Genomic DNA, 15387 nt, shown 5'->3' with positions numbered 1-15387 from the left:
CTGCCCTCATGTCAGATTGCAAAAAACTTCAAATTCCTCCCACAGTTTCAAGAGTGCTTTGGCATGCAGGGGGAGAGGGCTAAAGTGCTTTGAGGTAGTTATGCAGTTCTTGCAATATTCACAAATAATATTAAAAGAGCTCTTCAAGCAAATAAAGCACCATGTGTCCCCAGAGTGTAAGCATTCAAACAAACAGAAGTGAGAATTAAAACTTTATTAGTGTATTCACATATTAGGCAAATGCAACACGCATGAAAGCTTATCTCTTAGGTTCACAAGTTCTACCAATACATTAGGCTACTGGTAAAACTACACAAATTGGTAACTGCTTTTCCAATTCTTTTAAACTGCCTGACCCACTTTGTTCCCCTACCCCCACCCTCAGGCTTGATTTTTGGTATTGCTCCTATGCCTTATTTTTATGGCATAAAAATATCCATCATTATCATCATTTCAATCAGCTGATTACAAAGCTTAACACTGGCCACGTTTGTTCTCAAAGCTGAAGTTGTCATTAGGTGTACTTACAAAGTACAGTACTGGTGAAAACGAACCATTGGTGGAGGAGGAAGAGAAGGAAAGAAAACAGACAAAACGCAATCCTGCTACTGCCACAACATCAAGAGAATGACAGACAGCTAGATTACAAGATTGTTAGTAAGATGTATACTTTTCAAGTCAGAAGAACCCTTCTATACAGTTTCCCAACCCTTACCCAACCCTGACTTATGTGTAGAATATAATTCAAAATATGTTTGAAAGCAAGGTCCAAATGTAGTGTCCCAGGGTTCACAATAACATGTACTAAGAGATTTCCTTTTGCTGGTTATACACAGGCTAGATAGACTCTGGAAACAACCCTGCTGTAAGATCTGTCCCATCTGTGATGGATGGATGCTCAAGTCTAAGCCATGTAAAGCTGACCCAACCAGCCATATAAGCTTTCAATTAAATTACAATTTTCTATATTTAAACCCTTCTAGAAGTTGTATTTCAATGTCCATGGGGAGGGGTACTTTTAGGACTTCTGAATTATAGCTTGACAAGCATGTATCTCTCCACTGAACATCAAATGATGGGAAACGGGAGATAAACATGACACAAGCTTCTTTCAATCTTTAAAAGATAATTTTAATCCATCCCAAACTGCTCTCCAGCATACCTAGAGTCCTGCTACAGTAGGTAACAGTGGATCAAGGAAACAGGGAATGGAATGAAAGGAATTGCAAGAGACTTTGCTTGGCCTCTCAGTTCATCAGTGCTAAGCAAACAAGCCTCAAGATTGCATCCTGGCAATCTTTAAGAAAAGCTATTAAGCAAAAGAGAGTCAGGTTTAGCCAGACTTCAGCATTCCATATACACATCCCTGCTACAGAATGAAGGTTTCAAGACACAAAAAAATTTCCAATGTTTTACAGTTGTTTCACCTAACCTGGGCGGGGCCGGGGGGGGGGGGGGTTCACGGGACGGGACAGGACAGGGGGATAATTTTCAAATGTATATACCTAAAAAATTTTCGACGGACTCATGCATGTGTTGCAGATCCACTGTTAACATTATGTGGCACTTCAGATAAAGGGCTGGCACTGAGTTAAAAATAATGGAGGCAGGCACCCACTCTTTCTTCCATACAGGTGTGAATCCTCCCTTCTCTTCAGTTAAGGATCACAACGGCAGCACTGTTAGCAATGTGTAGGGCTGTTCAAACCTCTGATCTGAGTTTGAAATCAGGGTTAAAAAGGAACTCTGGCACCACAGGGAATACTGGCAGTACAACCTTTGCCATGACAAAGGTAGACATTTGTGTCTGAGGAGAAAAGGGGCCTGAGCCACATGGGGCCCTTTAACACTACACAATTGTAGTGCTATGTTTCACTTTTAACTGCCCTGGCAACATCCAATGTATTTGCATTTTAAGGAAGGCATTCAGAGCTCTAGTGCCTTCCCACACTACAAATACCAGGATTCCATAGGATGCAGCCCTGGCAGCTAAAGTGCTAAATCATACTGCTAGAACTGTGTGGCATGACAAGGTCCTAGGACTTGAAACCAACAAGCAGCCTGTTCCTGATCACTTAAGAGTGTTTAAAAGAACAAGCAATGTTAAAATTACACTTTTCCACTGATGCCTTGCTGGGGAGTAGCTCCCTCCCTCAATCCCCATGTCTTTACACATAAAGGTGAAAGGTGGATTTCAGGATCAGGAGTGCTGAAGCACCCATCGCCGGCAACAGATGCATTACCTTGGATGGGGCAAAAGGAGGGGGGGGGGGGGAGAACTTCTCCAAGCCATGATTTGGTAGTGGTATGGGCCAAGGAAAGATTCCAATTTATATCGTTTATTTCAAGTCCATTTAAGCATGCTCAACAACCCATGATTTCAAAAGATGAAACCCAGGTAGTGTTCCCTTTCCATAAAGGGATTTAAGGCGCAACCTAGCACATTTGGAATCATGTGTGTACTGGGGGGAGGGGGCAGGAGATTTTTTGCAATAGAAGTCTGTTATAGGGCAGCGGAAAGCCTGCATATATATTTATATATAAAAATATAAAAAATATGGAGAAGCAAGAACTTGGGCTTTTTTTATGAGATGACTGCCTAAGTCAAAGAGTTCTGCATATCTATCAACTGGAAATAAAACCCAGGACAGCAGAACGGTGCCATATTGGCAGGGGAGGAGGGTGTAATACAATAATCCAACTGTCCATGTTATTGGTAAACCTTTAGGACACTCAATTTATATATACCCAATAAAAACACCATTAAAGTCTTTAAAATGTTCCTCCCTCCTTCAGAAGAAGGTGTTTCTATACACTAACATCTCATCTAGTATCAGAGTATAGGAAACAAAATCCACAAGGTGCTTTAAAATTGATGAGACCCTCAAGTGCTTTCTCTCTTTCTCACACACACTCTCTCTCTTCTCTCACAGAACTTTTTGGATAGGAAACAGTTCATGGAGACCACACACGAGTTACTACGACAGACAAGCTGTTAGGTTTAAGTCTGTTGCCTGGACTTCGTATTTTAAGCCCACCGACAATGAGAAGGAGCTTTACGACATGCTGGAGCAACGCACTGATGGGGAGCCCATCTGAGTCAATACTTTATCCAGCCATTGTAGAGGACCATTCAGGTGAAGCTCAATCCAACAAGGAGTGCTTGTTACAGTCTGCCGCCTGAGAAAGGAGAGAAGAAGGAAATTCATGGTGAAATATTAAATTTATACAAGCCATGAAACATAAGCCCCTGCTCAGCAGCTAGTCTGCTTTGGGGCTATAAGATGAACCAGTCTCAAACCTCAATCTCCAAGATGACTTTACAGCACTTTCCATTCCTTTGGGTAACACTTTTCTCAGTCCTTTTTTTTTTATCGCAGCTGGTGATAAGCACCAATTCCAAGAGTCTTCCAGTCACAGAATCCAATTTTTAAAATATATTTTTTTTAAAAGAAAGAGGGGAAAAACTGCTTCATGTCTGAATACCTTAATGTAATCCATACAGTAGTATCTACTTTGTTTTGGGGTTGTTGTTTTTTCACTAGAATTGAGAGGTCTACCAACAAGAGTCTGACAAATCCAAAATAGTGACTGAGAAGGAAGCAGATCCAGAGTCACAGCAGTACCTCAGAAGCAGACCTACTCACCTGATTGCATCACTACTTTCACAATGCAAACCAACATTAGATTAACTTTAAAACAGTGATTCTAATACTATGCCCTTAAACTGAGGCTAGTTGTTGTTGTTGTAGTTGTATGCCTTCAATTAATTTCCAATTTATGACAATCCTAGCCTATTATGGGGATTTCTTGGCAAGTTTCTTCAGAGGGGATTTGCCATTGCCTTTCTGAGGCTGAGAGAATGTGACTAGCCCATGGTCACCTAGTATTTTTCATGGCTGAGGGTGGATTTGAACCCTAATTGAACACTCAGACCACTACACCACACTGGCTCTATAAAGTTATGCAAATATCAAAAGCAACCACCAAATGATACTTCTGTTTTATAGGTAAGAAACAATGAGGCTGAGTGAGAAGTGATTAGTAGGTCAGCCTCAGCAGATGATTTAAAAAAAAAACTTGGAGTTTTACTAGTAATTTTCAAAGTAATGGCTATCAAATCCTCATAGAGAGCTACTGCTAAATACAGTGGGCCCTTCCCTTACACAGGGGGATCTGAATTCCCCACATAAGAGGAATTCCACGTATGCTTGCATGGCACTGAAAACAATGGGGCACATGGGCCATATATTTTATTGATGCACAGCTTCAGTGTAGGCTCAAAGCCGCGTACAGTGCGCCCGCATACGGTGCAGGCACACTGTAATAACAACAGATACTAATCTGTCTCCCCTCTCTCCTGCAGGTCCACACAGTACACCTTCACAGTTTAGAAAATTTCTGTTCCAAATTTTTCTGGTTTTGTTTCACAGGGGATGTGGTACAGCTTTGATACAACAACTGTATTAAAAAGGTGTCGTTTCAATGTAATATTGCCATACATTCAATACGACTGAAGGCCAAACTGGATTTGTTCTTTCACAGAAACCTGTTACAGAGGCAAAACCTTATCCTTTTTTAAAACTGTAGACCACCTTGGCCTTGACAATTGCATAAACTGTTCAAGATGAACTAGCAAAAACAAACTTATCTAAGTACAAGAAAGCAACCTCATTCTTCTAGCTATTACACCCCTTATAAACACAGGCACACGAAAAACATGGAAGAGGTGAAACAATGGGCTGAGTCAAAAGATTCAGGCTTTGGTCATTTCCAACAATTGATCAATCATTACATTGTATGCCATTATTGAGTACACCATTACATTTTAAGAGGCTGAGTGAAGAGTGAAAATATAACTAATATCCCACATTAAGGAGGCCTAAACAAATTGAGATTATTTGCACCAATAAAAATTTATATTGTATGCAAAGGCAATCTAGGATGATGGTGGTGGTGGTGGTGGAGAATAATAAGGTATGACAGAAGCCAATTTTTTTGTGACACATTGATTTCAATATTGACATATTGATTTCTTCAGAACCCCTAACGGCTGGCAAAATCGTAGCGCACTCAAACTTTTATCAACAGGGAGCTCTTTGTATACTGCAGTCATGCAGGACTGACTGATCAATTAATTAATTGCCAACTCCCAATGTATTTATTCATAGCCAATCCAATGCATTTTAGTGTCTCCACCCCTGAACTATGTCTTCCCATCTCCAATAATACAGCCTCTCTGGCTCTAATAATCTTTTCACTGAGGAACCCCAAAAAGCTTCTGAAAAGTCCCTGGATTTCCCAGAATAGTGTGAAGCAACCAGCTAGTTTCTTTTCTCCTTTAAAAGAGGCTGACAATATTTTATTGACTAACTTAAACTGTATGTTGGATCTGTATAGTTTGGAAACAGGACTCCACAAACCAAAGGAAGAAAAATGGCTCAGTACCTGTATTCAGCTCCCCATCCTTTAACGAAACTCATCCTTATGGTACACATTCGAGTTAATTGATATACTGCTTCAAAGCCCTGATTAACAGACTGAGCTAGAAGAGCAGCAAATTCCTGGTTATTAAAGATCTTCAAGTTGCAGCCTACAAAAAGAAACATGTACAATGATTACTGATGATTACTACTGCAAGTTATCACACTGAACATGTAAAATGGTTTCATCCCCCCCCCCAAGATATTACTCCCGGACATTGCAGTAAGAGAGGAGAAGAAGTGTTAATATGTTGAACTGTTTTGTTTATATATATATACACACACACACACACACACATTTTACCTGGTGGAATTTTGCATACAGTTGCAGGATGCCAGCCATATCTCTGATTACAATTGGGGCTCTGAACAAAGATTGCACTATCACTTAGGCACTCAGCAAAAACTTCCCCACCGATGTAATAAAGACGCACTCCTCTTCCTGGGGAAAACAAACAAATGCTAAAGCTTCAACTTCACCAGATATAACCCACACAACCAAGGAGAAAATAGTCTTATTAAGGCATGCTGATTATTATTTCTTAATCTATAATTAGTATGCTAGTATTCCTCTAGTTATTTTCTTAACTGCTGCTGACTTGTTTTAATTTCAGCAGCTATTACCCAGCTGCTTTAAGTGCCCCCTGTAAAGCCAAAGATGCAAAATACAGACAAGGTTTGAGAAAGCAGGTTAACCACTGACCATGTGGCTACAAGTCTATACCTATGTGCCGTCTTGTCATTTCCACAGTGGCATTTCTATTAACGTTGGAGAGCAAACCTAGGCAGAATCTTTCAGAATTTGATGGATCCGTAAAGCCGTCTACAGTAAGTGAAGGCTGCGACGCATGGAAGGTTTCTCCCACTCTCTGATTTAATTCATAATATGCTATTGAACACCAAAATGCAGGCTCTGAATAGGTAACTGGCTGCAAGTCTGAAGGGAAGAGAGAAATAATTCTTCTGTTAACAGGTGCCAAACCTAAATCTTTGGCAATAGTTAGCTAGTCATTGTTACAATCTTTGGACAAGGTTGTCAGGTTCTCGCCTTTAGTTAAATGGTGCTCATACAACTCTCTGTACATATTGTAAACAATGCAGTTTTTTTCATTCTTTTAAAACTTTAGTTGAATGTTGTTTGAATAAACAATACACAAGATACCTTCCTCAAAAACTATACAATCTATTTCTTTTCATTAAGCTCCTCATAATCAACTGAGTTCTCAAATTCCTTTGCAAGTACAGTGCACCTGCGTTATACGCAGGTGCGCTCAAGCCGCAGGGAGCGTGAGGGGTACAAGGAGCAGCGCGTCCCATTCAGATGAATGGAGCGCACGGCTGTGGCGCATGCGCACCACCACGCCACCGTGTGCACGAGCCCCATTCAAATGAATGGGGCTTGAGCATAGACAGAATTTGCCTTACACGGGGGGTCCGGAACGGATCCCCCGCATAAGGCAAGGGTCCACTGTACTTTACTGAGGGGAGGGAACTGAAGACACAGTCTTGAATTTTAATGTTCAGTTTGTTTAGCCAACTGATACCCAGCACAGTACATCTTATACCATATGAGTGTTTTCATGACACTTTCTGTCCAGCCACCTCTGTACCATGTTTCTTGTAATCAGAAAAGTGGTTCCATACTATACTATCACAATGTAAGTTAACAAATTCAGGTTTAAAACATACTTTTTACAAACAAAATCAAGAGAAAGAAAGCATTAATACAAAATGATGAATGAACTAGACATGTGCTCAGTGGGTTTAACTTTTAGAGAACATTTTGGACACATGCTGGCAATGACACTACTAGTATTAAATAAACAATAGCAATACGCTGGTTTTTCACACACACCCTGATTTCCTTCCAACTAGGGCAAGAGGTGGAATCAGAGCATTCTCTCTTTTTGCATTTATGCAACAGAAAGATGATTACATTTTCACAATAAAGTGGCAGGCCACTGGACTGCACAGCCCACCAACCACAGGATTGAAGAAACAGAAAAATATATAGTTACTGTTCCGACAAGCACTGGAATGTAACAGCTAAGTCCACCTACCTGTTCTCTATAAACCACAGATAGAGAAACATTAAAGAGACATTATTGCTCTTCCTGGGGCATGTGAGGCTTTACGTACTGCAACTTTCTTCTTTCTCTTTGGAATTTCTAACCTTGGCCACATCCAAAATACTCTGTTGGTAGGAGCCCCCCCATACCGCAACATACGAGAATTTAGGCTGTGTTAATGGATGGGATGTTTCTGGATTTCTATTCCTTTCATCAGTCATCACTGGGTATGCTGAGCAGGGAAACTGGGAATCCAACATCTAAAGAGCCACAGAGTCTTCACCCCGTTTTCTATAATGCAATCCAAGCACAGAGGCCAAAGTGTTACAGCTTACCTAAGCTGTGATTGACAGGAGAGAGTGTACTGGGAGACAGTTCTGCTGGGGATCCTGTGGAATTAATCAAGACTGTTACTTTACAACAAAACATAACTTCAGCGATTCAGACATACTGTAGGCAGCTGCCTTTATCCATATATTTACTGTATAACATTATATTTGGTTGTTGACCTGCAATATTTCCATTCCCGAGGCCAGTTTTTACTAATACATGCTCCAACACTAACTGTAAAAGTATTCTTTGGAAAATCAGCCAGACTTTGCTAGTAGGAGTCTCACATACAGTGTATGTTTCTGCATAGAAATCTACGGGTTTACAGCCTTAGATGAGGGAAGAGAAAGACAGCAAAGCTGCTACCACTTATGAGAATAAAAGTATATAGTTTCCTCTGATAATTTCATTTGGTTTAAAAAATAACCCTACTCCTATCAGCAACAGCAAAACAAAAACCAACATTATGAAATCAGCACAGGGTATGCAAAGAATCCCACTGAAGAGGCTATGAAACTGAATCTTTGCCATCTCACCATATAAGTCCTCCACAATGAAAAAAAATCATGAAGTATTTCCCTTTGGCCTGCACACAAGACAATCTGTGTCAGTGATGCTGACCCTATGGCACACGTGCCACAGGTGGCAAATGATCCCATTTTGCCCAGCATGGGCCAGGGAGGAAGGAGGGACAGACATGTGCGTGCTCATTTCCCCTCCTCCTAGTTGTTTCCCAGCCTCCAGCTGCCTCTCAAAGACAGCTGGAAGCTAGAAAATTGCACTAGGGAGAAGGAGCCACAGGCGTGTGCTTCTGGCCGCTCCTTCTAGCTTTCTCTTGGCCTTCAGCTGCCTCTCTGAGACAGCTGGAGGCCATGAAAAGGGTGGGGTGTGCCAGCTGCTCCTCCCCAGAGACCTTTCCCAGCCTCCAGCTATCTCTGGAAGGACAGCTGAGGGGCAGGGAAAGCTCTGGAAGGAGGGGAACGGGGCGCGTGCCCACTTCTCCTCCTCCCCACAGGCCTTTCCTGAACCCCAGATCCCTCCAGAGAGACAACTGGGTGTCAGGAAATGTCTGGGAGGAGGAGGAGGGCACATGTGCCCACTCCTCCTCCTCCTACCCATGGACCTTTCCTGACCCTCACCCTCCTCCGGAGGGACAGTTGGGGGTCAGGAAAGGTCCGGGAGGAGGAAGACGGAGCAAACAAGTCTTATACCTTTGAAGTGTACCTTGAGACAAAAAGAGTGTGTGTCCCATAGGAAGAAAAAAAGACCTTTACCAGCAGTAGCTTAAATACTCTGCAAAGAACTCAATAGCCTGAAGTAACTGGAATTACTGTTTCCCCACCTAAAAAGTGTGTGTGTGTGTGTGTGTGTGTGTGTGTGTGTGTGTAATATTTCAGACAATTGGTGGCAGTAGTGGGTAGTTACCACATTTACCGTTTTTTTAAATGAGGGCCCTTTCCATACTCATTCATAGTTTTTAACTTACTAGGATTTATTAGTATATTACTGTATTAGTAATGTGTATAACAATGTATTGTCTTTGAAGGTAATTCTAGTGTAAAATGCTTCACTTATCTAGCCAATTTTATAAGAAATAAACGGGTTGCAAACTTCATTTTGGACTGGATTCCAGATGCTGGAACTTTTAAAATCTATTTTATTTGACTGTATTTGACCTTTGTACGCATTTTGAAATTAGGTAAAAATCTAGCAATTTCTGAGTTCATACATGAAAAATATGAATAGAAAGCAATTTTATATGCTGGCTATCATTTTTTGTAGTTTAGATTCCTACATCAGAATCATCTTGACCAGAGTTGATAAAATTAAAGCCTGGGGGCTCTTTTACACTATTCTGTTAATGGATGTAAATCTGAAAGTACGCTTACTGGGGTTAGTATAGTACTCCTTCTGGGCTGTTCATCAACTGCCAGTTCTGCTGATGTCCAGAAGCTATTGTTTATTTGGGCAAATTGGTTGCTCAGGGCAATACTCAGATGACTGAACTGAATTTGTGTACATTGTTGGATGAAATACTTCTGGATCTTTACAGGTGGAGAATCCATTCTGGAGATGGATTTAATTTTCCAGACAAATTTGTATTGCAAGGCATATCTCCTGCCCTGCATAAATAAGTGGCAAACATGGCCTAATTCTATACTCTTCCTTTGGCAATCATGGAATCAAATTACTTCAAAACTCTTTTTTGGATGAATTGTCTTCCTGTTAATTTCATGAAAAAGGGACATTACCCCTGTGATCTCTGCTGCCAGGATAGTTTTGTGTATGGTATCATGTCAGTTACAGTCTGTTCCATGTGGTCATGCTAAGCTAACTAAGGGATGATCATAATTTGAAGACTGGAAGGCAAGTGTTTTAATGGACGAAATAGACTCATTGTGGGATTAACACTTTGGATCAACTGATTAGTCGAGGCAACAAACCTTTGCAAATTTCAAAATTACAGTCTACTTATCTGTGGGTGTACTAAGTACTGTGACATTATTTACAACTCAAACACTTTTTGGTGTTTATATATGGACCATCAGTTCTGAGTACCTCAACCCTTCTAGCTGTGCTGGAAAAACTGCTCCTATCTTCAGAGAAACTGTAATGAATAAGTCTAGTTTATGAATGCTTGTTAGAAGGTGTAGCAAGGTGGGGGAGGACAGAAGGGTTGGTCAAGCGGAGTCAGGGGAGGAGCCTCCAAAGGAGGGAAGCGAGGAGGGGCCAAAAGACCAGGAGGCAGTATAAGAGGAGAGGGTGAGGCGAGCAGAGAAGGAGGGCTGGAACGCGGAAGACAGTGGTGTGGGGAGGCAGCCGGTTGAGGGAGAGGAAAGGTAGAGCCAAGCCCGAATAGAAGGCCCCGACCCTGGCCTGAGGGGGGGCGGTGTAATTGGAGGCCCAGGAACCCGGAGGGAATTAGAGGTGCTAGGTAGCCCTTGGAAGAGGAATGTGGAAAAGGGGAAGGCAACCTTCCAGGGGAAGAGAGGTGGACGCCCCGACCAGAACGCTGGCATCAGGACCCAAGCCCCGTCGAGTAAGAGAAGCTCAGGGGAAGAAAGTGAGTGAGGTTGGTCCAGGGTTCAGACTGAAGAAGACCAGCGGTGAAGTTAACAGCTGGACTCTTTCTGTTGCTGGTGGAAGGCTTGGGGGAGAAACCCCCCAACTGGTGTGTTTGTAACTGTTAGTAAAGTTTGACTGCATTTCATCCTGCGTGGGAGTAAGTTTGTTTTGCACGTGGCGGGAAGGGGAGGTCGCCCGGCAAGGATGCAGGCGGGGCCTCCAACACCGCCCATAGAAGGCACTAAAATTTGATGTTATGAGTTAAGTGGAACAAAGACGTTGTTGACCCATGCAAATTAACCAATGGAAAACCTGTCCTAGCTTCAATACCTAAGACCTTTTTAGGCCTGACCAGGGCAACTGGTACACCAAAAGCTGATGTTCCAAGTACACTGGATACCATTAGTCTTACTATTTTAGTTATGCACATGCGTGTACATCAACATAAAAGATGTATTCTTGAAAATACCATAAGTTCACATCACTGTACATGCCTAGTTCTTGTTCATATCCTCTGTATTTCCCTTCTCCTTTTTTCTTCTTTTTGTCTTTTTTTCTTTTGATTTGATCATACTTTTAAAATACAATTTAAAACTTTTAAAAACACTGCATAGCCACTCTCATGTGACAGGCCCTGTTCCTGGTGTCTTTGTTAAAGGAAGTAACATCCATTGCAAAGAGAGGGGCCTTTGCTGTCACTGCCACAGCCTCTGGCAGTTTCTCGCAAAGAAGGTATACGTGGGAAGATGCTTTGGTAGTCATAGTCTCATACTGTTCCAATGCATGATTCCTGATAAATGATAATCCAGCCTCTGCCTCAAAATCACTAATGAAGAGTATGGATGAAGGACTCTGTTAGTTCATCTTTCTCCCACACATGAATTTAATTTTAATTTTTTTTGTGTGTATTTTCACAATATTAACTTGCTTGTAATTTTCCAACCACTGGTTCATGTCCTACCCTCTGTAGCAACAGAAAACAAATCTGCAAATCACTGCAAATCAATATTTAAAGATGGTTATTATATCATTAATGCTTTTATCTAGGTTAAACATAGTTAGTTCCTTCAAACTTTCTTCACCAGACTTTATCTTCTCTCTCCTGTTCCCAGAAAGCAGATCAAATTTGGTCAGTGTGAAGGGCTACAAAGTTTTGTTTTCTGCTTGTCCAGATATTTTTAAATTATGAGTTTACTGCTAATATGCAATTGGGTTGTTACTATAATGTTTATTTCCCATTATGATATACAGAAAGCTGCAAAAATATGCAATTTAAATAACTTAAACCTCTTGTTGGTAATAAGGATTCAGCTAGTAATAATCAGATTAGTCAAACTGTAGATGTCTTCAGATTGAAGTCAGCATAGGATCAAACTATTACCTGTATCCATACTTTGGTTCAACTGCTGGTCACTTGTTTCCCCATCTTCACTGATGTAGCCGGGTGGAGGCGTTTCTACCAAGATGAAGCATTATTGAGAAGGCATTAAAAAAAGGGATTTTGGTTTTAAAAATCATGTATTATGCAAGCACATGAAAATTTTATTTAATGTAGCCTTACAGGATGAACAGCACACAAAGTCACTTCACCCAAACTGTCAACTGTATTTCAAATATATGGATTTCTAGTAAAAAAAAAAAAAAACTTAGTAAAAACATCTGACAAAGCAGGGTTCCATACAAATGGGAGCCAAGTGCCTTCTAAGATGTTACTTCAATTTCATGATGGAAGCCAGCTACCTAACCAATGGAGGCAATTGGGACTAAGGATTAATAGTAAATCATTCCCCATCACCATGCATCTAATTACGGTATATACATAGATAGAGAATTATTTGGTTTGTTTTGTACATCACTAAGTATGCAATAGTCTCTAAAAAGCAATTAACCAAAGGGGAGGGATCATAGTGGGCCTAATCACATTTAGGATGTAAAGCTTTATTTTCAAAATTTTAATATCTCAACTATCTTTCAAAAAACTGTATGTAGTCTATATAGGAAATCTCTAAGTAAAGAAAAGCAATGGACCATAACACTAAGTTTCATAAAATCAAATCACACTGGGGAAATCTAACTGCAGTTAAATAGAATTAGAATCACATTAAAAGATATGCTAATTAAAAATCGGGACAAAGAAGATTCCACACAACTTTGAGGCTGTACAGACCACCCCAAAAGGTAGGCCTGCAGCCCCCCGTTTTTGCCCCACACTGGGGCTGCACCAACCAAACGGCAAGGCCTCTGGGAGGCATAAAAAGAACCCGCTTCCAGGGTATCCACGGCACCATTAGTGCCCTTGTGTGCACTGATGACATATGTGCGGCACCATTTGGACACTGCGCTACACGTACATCATCATGTCTGGCCGCTCTGCTCTCCCGAGCCCTAAAATTGGTTCCAGGGCGGTGCTTTGCGCCAGTCTGTACCAGCCCTTTGTTTCACAAATCTTCCAGAAAAGAGCTGAAATGAGTGTCCTTAGTCAAGGAATTGGTGCCATAATCCAGAACATCAGGGACTTCTGTCTTTGCTCTCACATCTTACAGCTAAGAGAACCCACTCTGCATGTTTAAAAGGCAAGATGATCAAGAGGAAAGAATTAAGTCAATTTCCATTACTCCTCTAAAGGGTCAAAATTACTTGTGACTGTGTGGGCTGGTATCACTGACAAAAATTCTGCTGATGACTCAGTGCTCACAAATACTTCCATCTCTAGCAACTGCTGCAAAGAAACAACTTCCCAAAATGTTGGGAAGCCATAGCTACTTCCAAACTTCTGTTTACGTTTCTCTGGCAAGTTTGACATGATTTCCCTCAGTCCTCCAAACAGTACAATGCCATTTTTACAGCAATTTTCTTTACATTAATACCTGGTATGTAATTGCTCTGTGGTTCAATTCCTGCTGGAAAGTTGGTGTTTTCGGGAATGGAATGAGTATAATCATCAAGTGGCGGAAGTTCAGTCAGAATCTCAGTATGTCGGGGCACCAGAACAGGAGGCAGAACTGAGGGGAAAACATCCCAAAACATTAGGGATACTATCATAACTTTATACTTCCATAAAACTAGGAACACAGACTTTATATTCAAATTGCAGGACTCTTATCATTCTGATGCACTGATTATTTCAATTAGCTATAAAAGTACTAAAAAAACTTCTTCTTCTCCTTCGGGAAGATGAAAGATGGATATGGGATATGGGAAATCAGTGTGGTTATACAGTGGGCCCTCTCCTTACGCGGGGGATCTGTTCCGGATCCTCCTGCGTAAGGGAAAATCTGCCTATGCTCAAGCCCCATAGGAAATAATGGGGCGCGTGCATGTGGCAGAGCGCCGCACGAGAGTCATGGACATATGTGCCATTGTTTTCCTCCTCAAGTGGCTTCTACGTACACTGGAAGCCAGGTAAAACGTGTCCGCACATGGCGCATGATTTCCCTTGGAAATCAAATAAGATGTATAAGAAAGATTTAGGCTCAAACATATCACTCTTATTTGCCTTTCTCTAAATATTCTCTGATATATTTTTTTCAGGAGAGGTCATCACGTTTGTTTTCCCCCTTTTTCCAAGGAGTTCAGACTAGTCAGCACACACAAATTTCCTTCATTTTCAAGAGAACCTTGATGACAGGTAGGTTTCAACTAGATGTCTCTGCACAAGACCAAGTAATCTCTAGGACTGAGATCAGAACCCAGCTTTCTTTGATCTTAGTCAGTGGTGTCACTAGGTGTGTGCAGTCCGCACCGGATGACACTCCACAAGGGGTGGTGATACCCAGTGGGTGACCTCCACCTCCCTGACATGCGCCACTGTGTGCATCAAGCAAAGGGCCCGGTGCACCCCCCCCATCCCGCCCCACGTGGCTTAACTTCCGAGTAAAGCCACATGGGGGCAGGGAGGGAGAGGGCCCCGGGTGGCTTAATTTCCAAGTAAAGCCACATGGGACAGGGAGGGAGAGGGCCCAGAGCACCACCCCATCCCTGACCTGTGTGGCTTAAGTTCCAAGTAAAGCCATGCGGGACAGAGAATGAGAGAGCCCAGCGCACCATCCCCATCCTGTCTGGTTTAAGTTCCAAGTAAAGCCATGCGGGACAGGGAGTTAGAGGCTGCAGGACACTGCCCCCACCCCATGCCATGCATGACAGAGAGGGAGAAGGCCTGGCATACTCCTCTGTCCTTCTGAGTAAAGCCACACAGGACAGGGAGCTGGACACATACACTTTTGGCTCCTCCCCAAAGCCCCACACCAGATGACACCTCGGTGTGGGACGCCACTGATCCTAGTCCACAATTTAAATGCACTTAATTGCAGACTTGGACAAGGGAGACTCAAGTTCAAAGTCCCACTCAGATATGGAGCGGCTCATCTTCTAGTATAACCTTCCTCCCAGATGGCAGTGAGGATAAAATTGGATTGGCAAGAATAAAATATGTACACTCT

At 41.9% G+C, this 15387-nt stretch overlaps 1 protein-coding gene across 5 annotated transcripts in view; it reads right to left on the bottom strand.

Annotated features, from left to right (window-relative positions):
• Window positions 1–202: 202 nt before the first annotated feature.
• The window catches only part of SMAD2 (SMAD family member 2), a 68717-nt gene continuing 53532 nt past the window's right edge, over window positions 203–15387 (bottom strand). For 4 of the 5 annotated variants that reach the window (XM_042450063.1, XM_042450066.1, XM_042450064.1 and 1 more), the window contains 7 exons: window positions 13816–13950; window positions 12330–12404; window positions 7888–7941; window positions 6208–6420; window positions 5788–5925; window positions 5449–5593; window positions 203–3180 (listed from right to left, as the gene is read on the bottom strand). In XM_042450063.1, coding sequence (XP_042305997.1) covers window positions 3057–3180; window positions 5449–5593; window positions 5788–5925; window positions 6208–6420; window positions 7888–7941; window positions 12330–12404; window positions 13816–13950 — 884 coding nt within the window. In that variant the 3' untranslated portion in view covers window positions 203–3056. Of the gene's footprint in view, window positions 3181–5441; window positions 5594–5787; window positions 5926–6207; window positions 6421–7887; window positions 7942–12329; window positions 12405–13815; window positions 13951–15387 lie in introns of those variants that run through there. The other variant, XM_042450067.1, reaches the window with a different exon arrangement.

This window comes from Sceloporus undulatus, chromosome 2 (assembly GCF_019175285.1).
Source record: "Sceloporus undulatus isolate JIND9_A2432 ecotype Alabama chromosome 2, SceUnd_v1.1, whole genome shotgun sequence".
Taxonomy (NCBI): domain Eukaryota; kingdom Metazoa; phylum Chordata; class Lepidosauria; order Squamata; family Phrynosomatidae; genus Sceloporus; species Sceloporus undulatus.
Note: the sequence above shows the minus strand (reverse complement) of the source record. Positions and strands in the feature narration are given on the sequence as shown.